The sequence below is a fragment of the Saccoglossus kowalevskii genome, chromosome 17 (assembly GCF_978046115.1).
Source record: "Saccoglossus kowalevskii chromosome 17, keSacKowa6.1, whole genome shotgun sequence".
Taxonomy (NCBI): Eukaryota; Metazoa; Hemichordata; class Enteropneusta; family Harrimaniidae; genus Saccoglossus; species Saccoglossus kowalevskii.
In genome coordinates, this window is record NC_140657.1 from 13,565,384 (window position 1) to 13,587,287 (window position 21,904).

The 21,904-nt window shown below is 33.2% G+C and overlaps 1 protein-coding gene across 1 annotated transcript; it reads left to right on the top strand.

The window, feature by feature from the left end:
- The first annotated feature begins 4,126 nt into the window (after positions 1 to 4,126).
- On the top strand, positions 4,127 to 20,156 carry LOC100367849 (uncharacterized). The gene is made up of 7 exons (XM_002740175.4): positions 4,127 to 4,338; positions 7,530 to 7,645; positions 13,473 to 13,536; positions 13,784 to 13,900; positions 14,633 to 14,818; positions 18,212 to 18,322; positions 19,532 to 20,156. The coding sequence occupies exons 1-7, from the start codon at positions 4,177 to 4,179 to the stop codon at positions 19,712 to 19,714; spliced, it is 939 nt and encodes a 312-aa protein (XP_002740221.1). The 5' UTR covers positions 4,127 to 4,176; the 3' UTR covers positions 19,715 to 20,156.
- The last annotated feature ends 1,748 nt before the right edge of the window (positions 20,157 to 21,904 follow it).

A 21,904-nucleotide genomic window follows, 5' to 3' on the forward strand; every position in this document is an offset into this window, starting at 1 on the left:
AACATCATTAGACTTGCCTCGACCCGCCATGTCGCTTAAACAAAAGTCTCCCATTCTGCTATATGCAGACGACCTCGCAGTGTTGTCCCAATCACATATCGGCTTAAACAATAAATTCAGAAATGGAAATATCTCTAAATCAAAAAATTGCATGTTCTGTAAACCACTGGACAAACTCAAATTTGATGTTGATGAAAGAAACTTGAAAATACAAAAACCTACACAAACCTCGGAATTAAACACACAAATCTGGAAACTTCGCCGGAGCTCAAAGCAAGAGTAATGAAGGCATGTTTCAAAATGTTATTCTCAGAAAAAAACGAATTTAATCAAAACATACATACATAAATATGTTTGGTGCAATTGCAAAGCCAATTATGCTTTACTGCAGTGAAATTTGGACGAGCGAAAACATCAACAAATCGCATCGTATGGCAAATCTGTCTAAACCATGCAATGAAAAAAGTACAAATACATTTCTGCAAATACCGTCTGAAAGTAAATAACAAAGCAAGTAATTTGGCATGCCTGCTAGAGTTGGGGAGTTATCCACTCCTAGCAACAAGCCTAAAATATATGATCGAATATTGGTTCAAGTAATTCTAACGCTGGTTCATGAAGCTTACTGTTACAGTGGCGGCGGCACTGGGCCGGGGGACAGAAGGCCCCCCAAATCAAGCTGAAACCCTTTGTATCAACAAAACTTGCCCCTCAAAATGCAGCAAAATAGCGTTTCAGAGGGTCAAGATTTCAGATCTCGCCCCTAATGCAAAATGTCGTGCCACCGCCTCTGAAACTAGACATATATCTTAATAAAAAGGGAAAGAACAACTGGGTAACAGACATTTTAGAAACTTTGAATATGGGAAATATTTGGAAAAAACATAAATCTAAGGATGACAAAAAAATGTATATACAGTATATGTAACATGTCTATATTAGAACAATTATTTAAAATCCAAAGCACAGAAACATCACATGATGACAATAAAGGCACAAACCATGAAAACAAGTTACGAACCTAGTTAGGAAACATAATTTGCATATGATAATATTTCACCACAATCGAAAATCCAAATCATAGAGCTGACAAGGTTCAGAATAGTGTTCATATCCTTCAAATATATATATATAACCTTATATTGAAAACGAAAAACATTTGTTTGTCAATTGTAATTCATAGAAGTAGGAACGACAAATCATGAATACAAATATTAAATACAATAAAAGCAACTTTAGAACGGATGATGAACACCTAACAGATATACTAAAAAGTAAAAATCACAGCAAAAAAACATTGAGCTAAAAAAGTAAACCCACACTTGTTTCTAAAGAAAGAATCCTAAAAAATTCGTATTCCTGGATATGACTCACTATAAACTATTTAACAACTTGCCCAGATAACTACATGCTTCTGGAGTTATTGGTATCATCTTGACGGGTGCTAGCAGGGTATGCTTACCGATTCTGGACACCTGGTACCACCACTTGTACAGAGACGTAGAGTGGTTCAAGATGGTTCATACTTACACTGTTGGCGAATTGTGCGTCTCATGGACCTGATGACTTTTGTCATCTTGTATGTTATTGGATAATAGATTTGTTTTGATGTTATATTATTACATTCAAATTTATTGAATAAGCCAATGAGCGTCCCAGAATTATTGTGCTTATAGCATGGTAAGTTGACCAGTATATTCACCCGGTTTGCTTAGATCGACTAGTCACTAATTTGATTGCTGGAAAACAGCCCAATACACGTTTTCTGTAACCGTGCCTACTGACTAGTGACGGGCGTTTCTGTGTGCGACGTCGAAATCACGCTTATGGGTGAAAACATTTTCGTTCAAATTGGCTATTCTTTATCTTGATTCCTTAGCGTTATATACGCTATGACGATCACGTGACCATGACGTTTTCAATACTTGTAAAAATAAAACGTTTCTGTGCTTAAATGAAACACAATTTAAGCTACACAGTTAACAAAAAAAAGTAGAAAAAAATATTCATCCCTCACTGAAACAATAAATTAAAGTCAGATAACACAAAAAATAACAAACCAGGGGAAAACAAACTGAGGACATACAGAGCATTCAAGAAATGTTTGAAATGAATAATTATTTAACAATGCTAACAAATATTGATACACGAGAGTCATTATCTCGATTCCGTTTAGTAACCACGACCGCAAAATCGAAACATACGAAACCGAAATTTCCAACAGAAAGGAGTCTATAATCTTTGCCCAAATAAAGAAGTAGAAGACGATTGCAATTTTATAACAACTTAATCTGTTTACAACGATCAAAGAAAGAAATTGAATAAGAACGCCGGAAATTTGACAGAGTACAAATTTATAGTAATGGGGAAAAAATGATTATGAAGCTTAGTATAATCACAATCTTGTTGAACATTGCACTAAAATAAGACCGCAGCACCCCATAGTATAGTTATACGGTATATGTATTGTAATGTATTTTCGTATGTTAATGGAGAGTGAATCTTGTAATTTGTAAATGTAATTTTGTAACAAGTATGCATTTTTATTTTTCACTGTTAATCAATTTTTTTTATTGTATTGTGGTATTAGTGACTTTACTGTTGTACTTCTCAAAATCAGTGTTGTGTCAATAAATAGATGTATATTATTGACCTTGGAAAGTTCATAGAAGAAAGGGAATGTGTTATAATAATAATAACTTGATAGACATTATTCATTTTGAATAGAACATAGTCAAATACTATTCTAAGAAACAAAAAAAAAGAAATGATGAAAATAAAGATACTGATAACACTGGTTTAGAAAATGGCACTTTCGTTAATATAAACTGTCAGTTCTATATGTATGTTGCCCGTAATTTATATAAACTTTGCTTCGTTATCTAACATTGTGAAAGGATGATTTGAGGTTTGTGCTTTTATTTAAGTACTTCTCTGTTTTAAATTCTTTCTTGAATTTACTGTATGGTATGTTCTTAATTTATTATTTTCCTCAGATTTAGATTTTTCTGAATTAATTGCTTTTCTCCACAAATCTACATACCTTGCTTCTATTTGATCACTTATGTGATGTATGTTTTTCTTAGTCTCTTTCCAATAATTATTAATTTCACTTTCGCCTAGTATTTCTTGTATTGGTTTTGCCCATTGTGATTGATCAATAATGTTTCTATATATGTTTTATCTGTATACTTCTCTGAACCCCATATTTCACATCAATGAGTTAGTATTGGTCTTATTATATGGTCAAAAACGTTGATCCAAGTTGCTATGTTGATATTTGTTGATGTGCTAATTATTTTTTGAGTTTGTAATGCTTCCTTATATAAATGTTCTTTTGCTAGATCGAACTTGGTTTAAATTCTATTCCTAAATATTTATAAGTTTTAACTACTTCTAGTTATTTAATTTAACAAAAATTATACTATATTAAAAATCATAATTTTTGTTTTAGATGTGTTTACTTTTAGGTTCCACATACTGAAGTAGGCTGCCAACTTATTGAAACAACGAACCTTTCTTCAGTTTCAGACATAAAGACAAGGTCATCAGCATATAACAGGCTACTAATTGTATTGTTGTTTAACTTAACTGCTTTACATGACTTATCTAGTTGTCCTGGTAAATCATTTAGGAATAAATTGAAGAGTATTGGGCTGATGTTACAACTTTGTCTTCCACCTCTGAGTGATTTGAAATCTTTAGTCATTCCATTTTTTAATTTTATATTGTATCTCACATCATCATACATACTTTTAATTACCTGATATACGTTTCCAGTAATATTATTCTTTAACAAATTATAATATGCTATCAAAGGCTTTAATTTTTGTAAATCTTCAAATCCAACAAACACTTTGTTTATTTTATGCCTATTTTTTGTTGTAACTTTGTTATTAATGTATTTATCAACAATTGTTTTAAGTACAAACATGTCTCTAGTTCTATAACCAGGTCTGTCGTTCTATATCTCTCTGGTAGGACTGTAACAATTGACAGGGACCGAAGATGTACTCCTACCTACTCGTGTTCGAATATGTAATAGACGAAAAGCGTTCGACGAAAGTTATTGCCGTTGAGGGCGTAACCACCTTCAATCAGCTGTGTATTCAAAATACACGCCAGAGCACTGACCGGTAAGAGAGCACGGGTGTTATGTAAATAGTGCATTTTGGTATGGCGGCCCATACAATCCCTGTCATCGACTTCACTGCGTATGGTTTGCAGAGAGAGTCCCCGGACGAAGAGTGTTTCCAGGAACTAATAGATGACGTACATAATGCATTGAAGACGATCGGTTTTCTTTATTTGACAAACCATGGTATTCCACAAGAACTGGTCAGTGACGGTTATAATACTAATAATATTGCATGGTTTTCTATAATTATAATGTCTCATGTTTTTGTGTTGAAGTTGTAGCATATATGACCACGGAAAAACAGCCGTGTTTTTGCAATTCCAAGTATAGTATGGTGATATGTGTTTGCTCGGAAGGAAAATGCAACCTGATCCAAAAGTGTTGCAATATTGTTCACTGGGTCACATGACCTTCAACAACCCTGTTGTTCGTTCAGTGAATGGTACAATAAAGATGCTATCAACACGGTTACAGCGAAACGAAAATTGTTTACTTCAGTGTTAAAATGAAAAAAAATGCGTGAGAAACATTTTTTTTAGTATCGCCCACAATGCGAAAAGCTTAAAACCTATGCACCAAGAGGAGACAACCCCCACCCCCGAAAATCAAGCTGAAACCCTTTGTGTCAGCACAGACTGTGGTGTCAGCAAAATCTGCCTCTCCAAATGCAGTAAATAGCGTTTCAGAGTGTCTAGATTTCAGATCTCGCCCCTCATGCAAGATTTCCGCCGCTGTGTGGAAGTGTCCTTGTCTTTGTTTTGTTGTTTGCAAGGCTAGTTGATCGCGCTTAACAAGGAGCCAAGGACAGGAATTCACAAATCGCTTCTCCATAACTGAGGCCAGCAACTCATTTGCATATATCGTCAACAGTGTCATGTCAATCAAAGAGCAACGTAAACAAACCTTGGGGACTTTTAATCACATACTTGTGCCTCAGTTCCCTATATTTTAAAATCGTTATTTGAGTATGATGCAACATTTACAAAATTCTTGAAATTTTAACACTGTTTAGTTAAGAAAAATCAAAAAAAAAAATCACTTTGATTGCCCCCGAACCTACATTACTAATTGGGGAGAAATGTGTTAATAAAAGAAATAGTCTAAGTTAGAACAATAAAAAAGAAAGTGAAATGAAAGACAACCTTGCCATAAATTATCCAATAAAACTGACAGAAATCGTACAAACATTGAAAGGATTTAAAAACAATAAAGCAATTTTACCAGAAAGTATGTAGCTAGTGAAATGCTGAAATACAGCAACAAAAAAGTGAAACAATTGTTACAGAAATTATACACCTATGTTCTGGATACAGGAATTTATCTCAAAATATGGAGTACAAGTTTCATCGCATCTGCCCATAAAAAAGAATTTTTGAAAGCCAGAGAGATACAAACAATTACCATGGAAACGTAATTACCAAAGTGTTTTAATAGTATGATTATAATTCCCAAATAACAGAATATCAAAATACCCACATTTTGTAGAATGTAATACTTCCATATCAGGCTGGATTTCGTCAAAAACATTGGATAGTGGATCATGTTCTAACTCTCCATTCTATCAAACTGGATCAAAGAAAATTTACTGTTGTTTGTAGACCTCAAAAAATGTTTGATTCAGTATAGAAAACAGTGAGTATACTAACAGTTGGGACTGACATTATAGAAAAGACACAAGTCATTATATTCTGCATTAATTGATGTAAAACTAGTAAAACTAATTAATATTGAGGAACAATACATCTATTTAGAAGTTATTTTTTCAAATCAACTGGCTCAATAACACTCGCAACAGATAGGTTTGCTGATAAAGTTTACAAAGTAACAATGATACAATCCAAAATATACGCAACATCAAAAAATTTTGAAAAAATTAAAGAAAATCTTTTTAATACAACACAAATACCAATATTGACATATGCTTGTGAAATGTGGGGTATCTTTCTTAACCGAACTAACTTGGGATAAAACAAGACTGAAAAATTTCACCTGTAATTCTGTCACAAAATTATTAATGTAGGGAACAAATCCACCAAAATAATATGTAAAATGAAGCTTGGTGGAGAACCTCTCATTGGTAAAGTCTATGGTTACAAATACATGGAGAAATTAAGCAAGCAAGTAAACAAAAAAATAGTTCATGCTTAACAATGCTTGAAAAATCAGAAATAAAAAACATCAATTAAAAAAAATATGAGAAAGACTGGAATAATAAAAACAAAAATTAAAATGACAAATTACATACATATACATTGCAGTACTTTAAAAAATAAACTTGAAGAGGAGGAATACATATACATATTACATGTAAAAGAATCATGTTAAAATGACTGCAAAATTCAGTCATAAACTGGCAATATAAAAAAAGGTGCGCACAACCATGGAAGGTATTAGGGGAGAAGAGAGGACATTTTTGTTTTTTCATGATCACTTTAATTTATTTATTGGTACTTGGTTGCAATTCAGTCTAGCTCGAAAGCAGTAAAAGTTATCGGAGATAAATTGACACCAAAATTGCACATCTTGACCAAAATACAGATATTCTATCAATAAGAAGTTTCCAGGATTCTACCAGGGTCCTAACATCATATTTCACACGCACAATGTGATTAAAAGTCAGTTTGTCAGGAATAGACTAAAAACAAAATGGTGGAACTATTGCGTAAAAGTCATGTGTTTTTTTCACATCGTAGATCAGTGCACGTAATTGACCAAGTTTATCTGAAAGAGTATAAAGCCCCACTTAACCCTTTTAAATACTTCCTGAGACAACAAGATGTGTTTTTATTCGTTTTCAAACTGAAACAATTTTGCTACAGAGCAGTCTTTCATCTATACTCATGCTGGGAAAACAACTATTTTATTTTCGATGACAGGTCTTACCAGTAACCTATAACCATATGAACCGTGCTGTGCATGTTTACTGCTTCCTCATTTTTCATGTTCAGAGCAAGTTTATTATTCAGCTCTAAAATTCAGGAGTCAAACCTGTTTTGTTGAGTAAGGAAAAATAGACAATGATGATAAAGCTTGAAATAAAAGATATAAATCTGGATTAAAACTTCTCCTCTCTCCTCCCATACTACCGACCATGACACAATCAAATAAACCATTAGAAATACATGTAGTATTTGTTCTCATTGCTAAGATGAATTTACACCATTTGATAAACTGTAAATTATTCAACAAAGCAAGAAACAATTTCAATTTCTACTCAAAATCGTACAAAGTGATGATTTCATTTACCACATTTTATATTATTATTATTGTTGACAATTTCATTGTACTTTGTTTCTGATGTATTCAAATTAGAAAAAAAAATGGTAAAATGTAATTTAAAAATCATGATATTACCATATTATACAGTAATTTCATTTCTTTTATGTTGCAGATTGATAATGCATTTAAACAGTCATCAAAATTTTTTGCCTTGCCAAGTGAAACAAAAAATAAGTATGCCAGACCAACAAATGACAACCATGGCTATGTTGAGATTGGTAGAGAAGCGTAAGTATAGTCCCTAAGGGAAGAGTAGGAAATCAAACGGGCGGTGCACCGCGGTCATTACCGCGGTGGTGGTGGGTGCTCGCCGGTCGACCGCATTTTATGCAAATTTATGCATAGAATCCATGACCCCGGTTTACCGCGGTCGTGTGCGGTGGGCTCGCACAGCAATTCACACTTATTGTCAAGACCATTAATGAACACAAGGAACTGGGAAATTAACAGGATCACAAAGTTCTAATGAAAAATTAAACCAATTTGGCTGAGCCAAAAGCTAGGAAACTAGTCTATAATAGTTCACATTATTTTATTTGCCTGAGCTTTGGAATAAAATCACAAAACGATCCAGAAAGACGCAGAGATCAATATAGTATAAAATAAGATCGCATTATTTTGTGAATATATATCATGCATGGTCTCAGAAAATGTTTAAAAAGATTAATGTTTCGCGTGGACCAAATATAATCACGCATAAGTATAAATTCAAAGTGTTTTAATACATTGGTGAGAGGTCGCATTTACGTGAACAAGAACATGCACTAAGAAGAAAAAGCAAGCCAAAGTCGAAACGGGGTGTATCATGGACTTGGTACAACATGCGTTGCGACAATTGAGTGATCGTCGACATCATTTTGGGGCACAATTGAACTTGTACGTTGCGAAACTTGCTACGCGGCGATGCTGACATCAAGTGTGTGTTGACCGAAGTTTGACCCCCAAGTCACGCGCTGAACTGGCGCGTTACCTTAGCAACCTTTTTCTTTCTTGGTCCGCGCTTCGATCTCGTAAATTTGTTATCCTATCCGGCGGTACTGTAATAACACAACTTGTATCCAACTCTGTATTGGCTTTGAATATTTCAACATCGTTTACTTAGTGTGCTGCTTTTCTAATAACGCAAATATGTTTACAGTATTGGACGGGCTCTAAATATTTCAACTTTGCAATGTATTACTTTTATAATAATTACGTAAACTATGTTATTTTTATTATTGTTGGGACACTAACCCGGGCTATTGGGTCTGTGAATATTTCAATATTACCGACTTGATAATGTGTTGCATTCGTAATTATTACGCAAATATAAACATGGGCGCATTTAAATCATTGAAAAAGATAGTCAGGTCCCGGAGTCAGGTGTCTAACGAAAGTTGAGAAAATAATTTAAATACTTGTGACTCATCGGTGAATTATTTTATTCGAAATAAAGTGAATATGTAATATTAACCATACAATAACATACAATATCATGCGTAATGTTAAATTTTTTTATAATAAACTCGCAGCGCACTTCGATCGCATTATTCACGTACATTTTGACTGAACTCTAATAACCACGTGTTTGAATTACGTGCGGCAATGGGCAATGACCTCAATGAGTTCACGCACTGACATTTAAATTCGGGCCACCCAGTTTGACGCAAAACGATATAGTTACTTAACATTTGTTCAAAAAATCGGTAAACTCTCGCGAAGAGTTAACTGAAAGGCAACGTCGTTTTTGACCAAAAAAAAAACACGTCAATACAAGATTATGTGTGCAAGGTTAGATTTATAGAATGTACATGACCGCTTAACTCTGTTTTTTTTTAATAATCATGCCGCACGTGAAACACGGGAGACATTTTAGTTCGTCCATTTCTTGTTTACCGATCTTGAACTTTTTGTCTGGAATGCGATACAGGCAAAGAATAAACATTAATGATACCCACCGTTGTCAAATCAACAAGAGGCTCGAATCAGGAAGGCTTGGCTATTTAAAACTTCGTAAATAACATTCTTTTCATGTGGTAGACTTTATTCAAGTGTAACAAACGTAAGTGAAATGTATGGACGAGTCATAATACTCGTACCTTCGAAAGTTACGACTTTTACTCTTGGAATTGGTGATAAATACATGCATAAAATACAACATTGTTTCACGCAACAACAATTCGTATACAGCATTGGACTTATGGATTTTTATATTAATAAAATACGTGGGCCGATAATATTACTATATTGCTTAGTATTTCCATGCCAGCGATGCTCGTAACATGCTCGATTTAAAAACAGCTATTTGAAACAAAGACTCATGGAATCACAAAGGCAACTGTTAAGTACGTATTTCACACTTTTCCTACGACCGCGGTTGCAACCGGTATCGGTGGCCACCGCGGTAGAGACCCCTAATTATAAGCAGTCCGCGGCTCTCCCCGGTGTACCGCGGAGAGCCGCGGTGATTACCGCGGTGAACCGCCCGTTTGATTTCCTACTCTTCCCTAAATGAGAATATTCCTGATTTATTTATTTATTTATTTATTTATTTATTTATTTATTTATTTATTTATTTATTTATTTACTCATTCATTTATTTATTTATTTATTTGTTTATTTACTTATTCATTTATTCATTCATTCATTCTTTCATTTATTTATTTATTTATTTATTTATTTATCTATTTATTTATTTATTTGCTCATTCATTTATTTTATTCATTCATTCATTGGTTCATTTATTAATTTATTTGTTTTATTTATTCATTCATTCATTCATTCATTCATTCATTCATTCATTCATTCATTCATTCATTCATTCAACTGTTTTAATTAGGAATTGTTTTAAAGTGATACAGTATGTATTTATAATTTGTTTGTGGTAGAAGTAACAATTTCATTTTAAGGGCCTTTTGCTGTGAATGATTAGATCATTAAAAAACTGTAATAGTGAAAGTGAATTACATGCAACATGCCATCGAAAACAAATCCCAGTGACAATAAGACATTTTTCTGTTTACTGTGAGATCCCACATTATGCATAAAATCTAAATGTAAAAAGAGGATAAACAAAGGTCATAGCGTCAAAGTGACCGTCAAAACATTGCATGGGATTTGACAATCGCAAAAATATTTTGATGTGTTGATTTTTTCTTGAATAACGTAACCTGATCGTGAACTCCACTTTGACCATGTTACATGTATATCAGGGTGGAATTGATTTTGAAAGAATTTTAGCTTTCAATTTAAATGTGTCTATTGTCAGAAAGTATTTACTTACAAACAAAGAGGTGCTAATTTAACAACATTGACTAGTATTGTTAATAAGCCGCTACCTCATCGGGCGACTAGGTCCATTGTATACAAATTATATAATCCATGACTGACAGGAAGCGTGTCGGTCAGTATGTAATTATAATAACAATCGGACAATAGTCATGATCGGAAGCGTTTCCGTGGTGGGCACTAATTTTGAGTGCCGGTCCGGGCCGACCAGTGTGGCAATATTCCTGGACATTTGATAATGGTTGATTTTGATGAAATAAGAATATTTTAATGCCATATTTCAATCACTTGGAAAGATATATCATTTGATTTTTGTGCTAGACGTTGGATCCGCCTCTTTCACATATTTCTCACAGTGATTACCATAATATTACGTAAATATTCTACATTAATGTTAATTATATTATCAGTTTTGTGAGTCACATGTTGCTATGACATTATGGTTCAATTATGCATGTGGCATGTTAATCCTGAATGTTACTGCCTGTTTTGGCATGATTCATTCAAACCCTGAAAATATGTTAACATGTACTGCTTCTGAGCTTCTAATCCAATAATGATATTGGTATAAAGAAGCTTTGTGGGGTTTGTCAAGACTGTCGTCTGTCAAAATAGCCGCAAGATGAATAGCTTAAAGCGGGGCAATCGTCACCTGCGAATGCGTCACATGGCCATAGCGTGTCATTGTTTACAAACAAGCATCTACCCATGAACCTTTGCATTTTTAGCGTGTGTTGTTATCGTCGCTTGGGACTCAATTCTCGCACGTGTGCAGGTGACGACCCTCCCGCTTTAAAGTTGTAAACTCTTTTTGGGATTCCAACCCACACCCCATCTGACATGAAGTTTTTACCACTCTTCTGATCAACAACCACAGTTTATTTGCCTACCTTTGAATCAGTATATAGCGATTATAAATGAACGCGTGAATGTATCACTAGAGCTCAGATGTTGTAGGATAATTTAAATGGAAAAATCATTGTTCAGCTATCATAAATAAACTAGCACATTTTTTTTTTCTCAAATTTATTTTAAAACTTTTTGTTAATACTGTCAGTAAATAGGAAATTGTTATTCCATCAAAAATTACCAAAGAATTACAGAAAAACATTTTGGCGTGAACAGTGAGTTATGTTATATTGACACATTGTTAGTTTGTTGGTAACCCTTTTCTCATGCTAAAACTATGTTGCAATATTTTGCCTATTTTTATTTATTTTTCTATAAATAATTTTGGAGCTGATGAACCTATTTTTCTATTGACTATAGGTTTTGATCAAAATGTAAAAAACAAACAAACATGAAACCATATTGGTTATATTTGTCAAAGGTGATAAAAATTATCTTTGGCAATCAAAGAGGTTAAATATTTATCTAACTCTAATATAGCTGAAGACATATCACTGCACCAGTGCTGTGCTAAATCAACAAGAAAAGACACGACCATAGTACAGGAATTTTTTCTAGAAAAAACTGCATGAGGGAGGACTGGAATTCAGCGGCGCCACAAAGCGGGGAGATAGGGTTCTTCCTACCAGGGTGTGGAGTTTTTGATAATTCTAAGTTAAAATTGAGCATTCTATGGCTTCCTTGGGGCCAAAATTACTATTAGACATATCACAGTTGAAGACTGTGGCAACATGTGATCCCTTGTCAATCAGAATTTTATGGTTCCCAGAGAATCTGTTCCTTAGGGTAAGGGGGCGCATGGCCATGGCTTGAGGGCGCTGTGCTCCTGTTCACTGTTGATCACAATACAAATTAACCCAGAAGGTCTATTGTTATAATGTTGATTAAAGTTCATTTAAAGGACAGCCTTGAGTACACCTTGTGAGTTGTTGAATTTGTCAAATCAAATGTCAACTGATAACACAATGCATATCAGTGAAATGCAAAATATACCCCAGTTTAAATTTTGACATTGATTGTCACTAGATTGTGATACTGTGAAATACTTTATTTTCGCTTGGAATTAATTTTCGCTATTTTCGCTGAAGTAATTATTAAGTGAAAAATAAAATCCAGAGAATATACTTTTTTTTCCTATATTTTACATTCTACTCATCAAAAATCAGTCGAAAAGTCTTTTCAGTGAAAATTACCGTAAAATCTGTATTAACGGTAGAAGCCGCATCTCTAATATAAGTCGCACACATTTTTTTTGAACAATTGAGACCAAAAAATTCACCATTTCTCATATGTGTAGATCCTCTAATAGAAGCCGCATCCCCTCAGTTGCATTGTACCATTTTAATAGAAGCTGCAGCTTCTAATACAGATTTTACAATAATTCCAGTGAAAATTAAGTATTTTACAGTAGATTATTTGCATATTGTACATCTTCCTTTAAAGGTGAGCAATTCACATGCATAATTTTGCCTAGGTGAGCTAAAACAAACTTGCCCCATTTTTTTGTTCCTGTTCTGATGCAGTACAAAAACAAAAGGACTTATGTTTTGAACATTTAGGATACCCACAATGCATTGTCACTGGAAACATTACCATACCCATGATGCATTGTCACTGGAAACATTATGAAACCATACCCACAATGCATTGTCACTGGAAACATTACCATACCCATGATGCATTGTCACTGGAAACATTATGAAACCATACCCACAAAGCATTGTTACTGGAAACATTACCATAACCATACCCATGATGCATTGTCACTGGAAACATTACCATAACCATACCCACAATGCATTGCTACTGGAAACATTACCTGAGTGCTTATTTTGTTGAAAGTGAAACTTTCAAAAATAACATTGTTTTTTTTTTTCAGACTGAATCCTGATAGACCTGGGGATTACAAAGAACTTTTTAATTATTTACCCCAGAAATGCACTGTAAGTACTTATAATAATAATAATGTTGGATTGTTGTTGATCACTCAAAAAATGTTAGTAAACAATAGTATATATAACATATAGTTATACTAAAGCAATGAAAAATGACACTATTTTTGACACTAGCAAATCTAAATAGTGGGTAGAGAATTGCTCAGATAAAAAGTTTTCAAGGCACTGTGACTGAGTTAAATATACATACAAATGTAGACTCAGTTTACTTATCTCATCTTGTGTTGTATTTTAGTTGTTGCTAAAGAAAGAGTTGCCAGAGTTCTCGGAATCGGTGATGGCTTTATTTGGTAAATGTAAAGAGTTGAGTAACCGAATGTTGGAAATTATGGCAAGAGGATTAGAAATTGAAGTAAGTCACAATCCCCTCATCTTGTATATTTGTCTACTTACGTCAGCTCATTGACATGAAACTTCTCAAAGACAAGTGTATTCTGTTGCTGATTGGATGAATTGAATATAAAGACTATTATACACCTGTCACCATAATGCCATAAGTGGCAGCATGCCGTAATTTCGCAGTATTTTTGGAGTATTTTACGTGGTATTTTCATTCTACCATATTAAAAATTGGCTGCCACCAGAGTTTGACCGGACTCCACACAAAGCTGGTTCTGTTCTAAACTTTTTGGATTTCGGCATTCCTATGATGTATCCTTCGAAGGAAAATTTCTATAATAATTAGATTATTACAAGGATACCGCAAAATATGCATGAAAACAGTACACTTTCACATTGACTTCCGCTGCGTGTCAATCGTTACTACAGCTGTACTGTCTTCATGCATACTTTGAGGTATCCTCATAATAACCTTATATTATTATAAGTTTTGGCCACCCGTGTATATGTTTCAAAATGAATAGAATAGAATAGAATAGAATAGAACTATATTGAAATATTGTTACAAATTAGCACTAATGACATCGAAAATGTTTTATTAAAAATGAAAATCAAAAAAAAAAAAAGATCGATAGTTACAGCTATTTTCGCTTTTATATATTTAACAATAACAATATTAACATCAATATGTGGATTTTTTGTAGCTCACTATGTATTTATTGTTTTTTGTTTGTTTTTTAATAAGGATCCATTACTGTTTGTCAAAGCACATGCTGGTATTGGCAGTCAAGTCAATGGTACACTAATTAGATCACTTTGGTACCCACCCATACCCAATGATGAAATTAAACCTAATCAGATACGATGTGGAGAGCATTCAGATTATGGATCAATTACATTACTATTCCAAGATGACGTAGGAGGACTACAGGTAAGAATATTATTAATCCAATATGACATTGGAAGATTAGAGGTGAGGATATTATTAATCCAATATGACATTGAAAGATTAGAGGTGAAAATATTTTTAGTCCAATATGACATTGGAAGATTAGAGGTGAGGATATTATTAATCCATTATGGCATTGAAGGATTAAAAGTGAGGATATTATTAATTCGATATGACATTGGAGGATTAGAGGTGAGGATATTATTAATCCAGTATGGCATTGGAGGATTAGAGTTGAGGATATTATTAATCCAATATGACATTGAAAGATTAAAAGTGAAGATATTATTAATCCGATATGACATTGGAGGATTAGAGGTGAGGATATTATTAATCCAGTATGGCATTGGAGGATTAGAGGTGAGGATATTATTAATCCAATATGACATTGAAGGATTAAAAGTGAGAATATTATTAATCCATTATGGCATTGGGGGGATTAGAGGTGAGGATATTATTAATCTGATATGACATTGAAAGATTAAAGGTGAGGATATTATTAATCCAATATGACACTGAAGGATTAAAAGTGAGGATATTATTAATTCGATATGACATTGGAGGATTAGAGGTGAGGATATTATTAATCCAGTATGGCATTGGAGGATTAGAGGTGAGGATATTATTAATCCAATATGACATTGAAGGATTAAAAGTGAGGATATTATTAATCCGATATGACATTGGATGATTAGAGGTGAGGATATTATTAATCCAGTATGGCATTGGACGATTAGAGGTGAGGATATTATTAATCCAATATGACATTGAAGGATTAAAAGTGAGGATATTATTAATCCATTATGGCATTGGAGGATTAGAGGTGAGGATATTATTAATCCGATATGACATTGAAGGATTAAAGGTGAGGATATTATTAATCCAATATGACACTGAAGGATTAAGGGTGAGGATATTATTAATCCGATATGATATTGGATGATTAGAGGTGAGGATATTATTAATCCGATATGACATTAGAGGATTAGAGGTGAGGATATTATTAATCCATTATGGCATTGGAGGATTAGAGGTGAGGATATTATTAATCCGATATGATATTGGATGATTAGAGGTGAGGATATTATTAATCCATTATGGCATTGGAGGATTAGAGGTGAGGATATTATTAATCCAGTATGGCATTGGAGGATTAGAGGTGAGGATAGTATTAATCCAATATGACATTGAAGGATTAAAGATGAGGATATTATTAATCCAATATGACATTGAAGGATTAAAGGTGAGGATATTATTAATCCAATATGACATAGAAGGATTAAAAGTGAGGATATTATTAATCCAATATGACATTGGAGGATTAGAGGTGAGGATATTATTAATCCAATATGACATTGGAGGATTAGAGGTGAGGATATTATTAATCCAATATGACATTGAAGGATTAAAGGTGAGGATATTATTAATCCAATATGACATAGAAGGATTAAAAGTGAGGATATTATTAATCCAATATGACATTGGAGGATTAGAGGTGAGGATATTATTAATCCAATATGACATTGGAGGATTAGAGGTGAGGATATTATTAATCCAATATGACATTGGAGGATTAAAAGTGAGGATATTATTAATCCAATATGACATTGGAGGATTAGAGGTGAGGATATTATTAATCCAATATGATATTGAAGGATTAAAAGTGAGGATATTATTAATCCAATATGACATTGAAGGATTAGAGGTGAGGATATTATTAATCCAATATGACATAGAAGGATTAAAGGTGAGGATATTATTAATCCAATATGACATTGAAGGATTAGAGGTGAGGATATTATTAATCCAATATGACATAGAAGGATTAAAAGTGAGGATATTATTAATCCAATATGACATTGAAGGATTAGAGGTGAGGATATTATTAATCCAATATGACATTGAAGGATTAAAAGTGAGGATATTATTAATCCAATATGACATTGAAGGATTAAAGGTGAGGATATTATTAATCCAATATGATATTGGATGATTAGAGGTGAGGATATTATTAATCCAGTATGGCATTGGAGGATTAGAGGTGAGGATATTATTAATCCAATATGACATTGAAGGATTAGAGGTGTTTATATCATGCAGAATAGTAATAATAAATTACATATAAGCAGGAATATAGACCTAATAAGTAGGTACATAAATTCTTAATCACATACAAGTTATGATTGTTTACCAGTGACTTCAGTCTCCAAATTGAGTCTCCTATGTAGCACACTCAGCCATGGTAGGGATCACCACCTTTTCTTGGTGTTCATCTCCAGATAGAATTTGAGTCTGGTCTACCAATCATTGGTACAGTGAAACCATGTTATCAATGATTATTCGTTCGAACAGAGACTTAAAATTTGGTCCCTGTCTGGCCGTCCTTCCATCCGTCCCTCTGGATCATATTTCAGAATCCTATGCACCAAATCTATTAATTCTTGTGCCTAGTACTTTATCTGGGACATATGCACATGTAGTGGTTTACTGATTTAATCCAAGATTGGTGAATAGCAGCCATTTTGCTTTTTTAAAATGTGGTATCTTGTGCATGCTCTGTCATTTTTTTTCAAATTTGGTACATACATTATACATGTTAGAACACATGTCTATGGCGGTTCATTTCACAATTGGATCAAAGATGGCTGACTGGTAGCCGTTTTGTGTTTTGAAAATGTTGCATCTTGTGCATGCTTTGTCAGTTTTTGGTCAAATTTGGTATATACATTATACATGTTAGGATACACGTCTATGATGTCCACTTGGAAGCCATTTTGTTTATTTGAAAATGTGGTATCTTATGTAAGCTTTGCCAGGTTTTTGCCAGGTTTTTGTACATACACTATACATGTTAGAATCCATGTCCATGACAATTTTTTTTATAATCAGATCAAAGATGGCTGACTGGTGGTCATCTTGCTTTGTGACCATTCTACTTTATTTCCAAGGCTTATGGACCATTTGCATTCATATTTGGCACATACATACATCATACATATAGGAATACATGTTCATGTCAGTTTGTTCCATAATCAGATCAGAGATTGCTGACTGGCATCAGTTTTTTTGAAAATGTGGTGTCTTGGACAGGATTTATTAGTTTTCAAATTTGATACAAACATTAAACATGTTGAGATACAAGTCAAAGACCAGCCAATTATACACTCTCAATAATTAATTATGTTTTAGTGCATATTATTTTATTTTTGGCATAAATAACATTTCCCCCAATTCCAATGGGGACTATGTCATTAACAATGAGATGTTTCGTCTACCGGTATATTATTGTCATTCTCACTTTTCAGCTACTTGCACTATCCATCCCATAATTTAACATGTGGAGTAGATGATTATAACATGCATCTGTTTTTACAGGTCAAAAGTATTGATGGTACTTTTGTGGATGCCACACCAATGACAGGAAGTATTGTTGTGAATATTGGAGATCTTATGCAAAGATGGACATCTGATAAACTTGTATCCACAGTGAGTATACACAAGCTTATCACCACAATATCGTGCTGCATGCCATGTGTGTCCTCGTATGCATGTGTCATGTAGATAAACTCTGATTCTTTGTTTGGGGTTCAAGGATAAGATGCTGACATAGTAAAACAACTGTGGAATACTTTATTTTCGCTGGAATTAATTTTCACTAAAAAGGCTTTTTGGGCGTTTTGTATGGAATTTATTTTCACTGATTTTTGATGAGTTTAATGTGAAATATAGGGAAAAAAAAGTATATTCGCTGGATTTTATTTTTTCACGGAATCATCCCTTCAGTGAAAATAGCGAAAATAAATTCCAAGCGAAAATAAAGTATTCTACAGTATTTAAGCAATTTCATCACTTGGACATATACTTAAGATAGGTATGTAATATACATGTAATATACCCGGTATATTATTATACATCTGTCACTGTAACGCCATAAGTTACAGCGTGCTATAATTTTGCGGTATTGCACTGGGCATTTTCATTCTACCATATTAGGGGGGGGGCAAGGGTTATTTTCGTTCAACGTAATTGTAATATTTTTTTGTTCGTACAACTTAAATTGAAAAAATAAATTACGTAATTCTGTAATCACAGGCTAGACGCACAACATAATCAATCAAATATTGTTTTCGTACACTGTAAAAATGTGTCATTTTTCTCAGTATGTACAAGAATTTACATCGAAATAAAAAAAGTCGTAAAGAATAATCAAGGGAAATTCACACAATTCACTGCAAAATTCAATTTAAACTTGTAAAAAGCCCTTTTTATTTCCCGTAAAACTGTACCAGCTACCCCCCCTCATATTAGGAAATGCAAATTACAAATATGGAACGATTACACATATGAGGGTCCTCTAATAATAAAAAAACAAACATAGCTGCCCCAGGGTTTGTTTTGTTTTAAACATTTTGGATTTTGGCATTCCGATGATGTATTCCTGGGAGTGAAAGATGTATAATAATAATAAGGTTACTACGAGGATACTGCAAAGTATGCACTCATACAGTTAGCTGTTGCGTCAACCTCTGCTGTATGTCAGTCAGTATTCTCGCTGTACTGCCTACGTGCATACTTTGCAGTATCCTTGTAATTACCTCATATTACAGTTTGAATATTGGCGTTTATGCACAAACACGCATAATTTATTCTACATTATTCACTAATTTCTCTTTTGTATTCTTCTTATCTTCACAGGTGCACAGAGTGTTGATACCAGAGACAAGTAAAATGAAAAACTCAAGTCGTCAGTCTCTAACTTTTTTCTGTCATCCTGATAGTTCATTTGTTATAAAGTGTGTTGATGGTAATGACAAGTATCCACCAATCACTGATGATGTTTATCTTAAACAGCGATTTGATGTAACATATCAGTATTAAACAAAATTACTGACATTCAATGAGATCAACCAATGAATGTTGTTTAACTTAAACAGCGATTTGATGTAACATATCAGTATTAAACAAAATTACTGACATTCAATGAGATCAACCAATGAATGTTGTTTAACTTAAACAGCGATTTGATGTAACATATCAGTATTAAACAAAATTACTGACATTCAATGAGATCAACCAATGAATGTTGTTTAACTTAAACAGCGATTTGATGTAACATATCAGTATTAAACAAAACTACTGACATTCAATGAGATCAACCAATGAATCATGTTTAACTAGAACACTGATTTAATGTAACATATATGTATGGAACAAAACTATTGACATTCATTCAATGAGATCAACCAATGAATCATGTTTAACTTAAACATTGATTTAATGTAACCTATCAGTATTAAACAAAACTATTAACATTCAATAAGATCAACCAATGAATCATGTTTAACTTAAACATTGATTTAATGTAACCTATCAGTATTAAACAAAACTACTGACATTCAATGAGATAAACCAAAGAATCATATTTAACTTAAACATTGATTTAATGTAACCTATCAGTATTAAACAAAACTATTGACATTCAATAAGATCAAACAATGAATCATGTTTAACTTAAACACTGACTTAATGTAACGTATCAGTATTAAAAAAACCACATCCATTCAATGAGATCAACCAATGAATTATGTTGAACTAAAACATTGATTTAATGTAACCTATCAGTATTAAACAAAACTACTGACATTCAATGAGATCAACCAATGAATTATGTTTAACTAAAACATTGATTTAATGTAATCTATCAGTATCAAACAACACCATATCCATTCAATGAGATCAACCAATGAATGTTGTTTACCTTAAACACTGATTTAATGTAACCTGTCAGTATTAAAAAACTACATCCATTCAATGAAATCAACCAATGAATTATGTTTAGCTAAAACATTGATTTAATGTAATCTATCAGTATCAAACAACACCATATCCATTCACTGAGATTAACCAATGAATGTTGTTTACCTTAAACATTGATTTAATATAACCTATCAATATTAAACAGAACTACTGACATTCAATGAGATCACCCAATGAATGATGTTTACCTTAAACATTGATTTAATGTAACTTATCAGTATTAAACAGAACTACTGACATGCAATGAGATCAACCAATGAATGATGTTTACCTTAAACATTGATTCAATGTAACCTATCAGTATTAAACAAAACCAATCAACCAATGAATAATGTTTATTTTTAAAGCCGATGATTATCACGTCCTGTTCGCAATGAGACTTGTACCGATGTGCACAGCGTATTTAAAATACATTGTTTGTTTACATGGAATTTGAACACACACTGCACGATGACCATCATCCTTTAAAAAGTTTAGTGTAACCTATCAGTAATGAAAAAAAACTAATACATTCCAGGAGATCAACCAATCACTGTTGATGTTTACTTTAAACAACAATAATGTAACTTATCAATGTTAAAACTACAATCATTCAATGAGATTCACCAATGAATGATGTTTACTTTAAACGGTGGTAGTTGTTGCACGGATATATGGGTCTCATATAAACAAAGATGGCGCAGATCAACAAGTACAAACTGAGACGTTACCATTCTTTAATTAGGTACTTAGGTGATTGGTAGGTATCCAAGGAGTCACCGGCAGTAATTAGTGCAAGTCGCGCCCAGGTCAAACCTCATACTTGTGATTTCCATTAGAAGAGCGCATTGGATTGTGGGAAAATCAATGTTTATTGACTCAAATGTTGCACATGTGCAGCGCGATGGCCGCCGCCCTTTAAACAAACAATTTTATTTAACTATTAGTAGTAAACAAAACTACATACTGGTACATTTATTTAGATCAAGTGCTTATTATTAATGTTAACATTTAACAACAATGGGATGTGACCTATCAGTAATAAACTAACACTAAATACATTCTTATACTGCCTGTTGAAATTTGTGTGTGTTCGTACTGTAATTATATTAATTTTATGCTGTTGGTTGTCTATGCCAGTGGGCAGAATTGTCCCCAAGTGCAATCGTAACTGAGTACATTCATATTGAACCATGAATACATGGATATATATGTGTGTAGTTGTATATTCTACATGTGTATGTTTGAGTGATGCTTGAAATTTGGATTGTG

Excerpts from the sequence above, each read along its gene's own strand:
- LOC100367849 (XM_002740175.4), top strand. The coding sequence starts at position 4,177 with ATGGCGGCCCATACAATCCCTGTCATCGACTTCACTGCGTATGGTTTG. Across the intron at positions 4,339-7,529 it reads ATGGTATTCCACAAGAACTG|ATTGATAATGCATTTAAACA; the intron begins GTCAGTGACGGT and ends TTTATGTTGCAG. Across the intron at positions 14,819-18,211 it reads ATGACGTAGGAGGACTACAG|GTCAAAAGTATTGATGGTAC; the intron begins GTAAGAATATTA and ends CTGTTTTTACAG.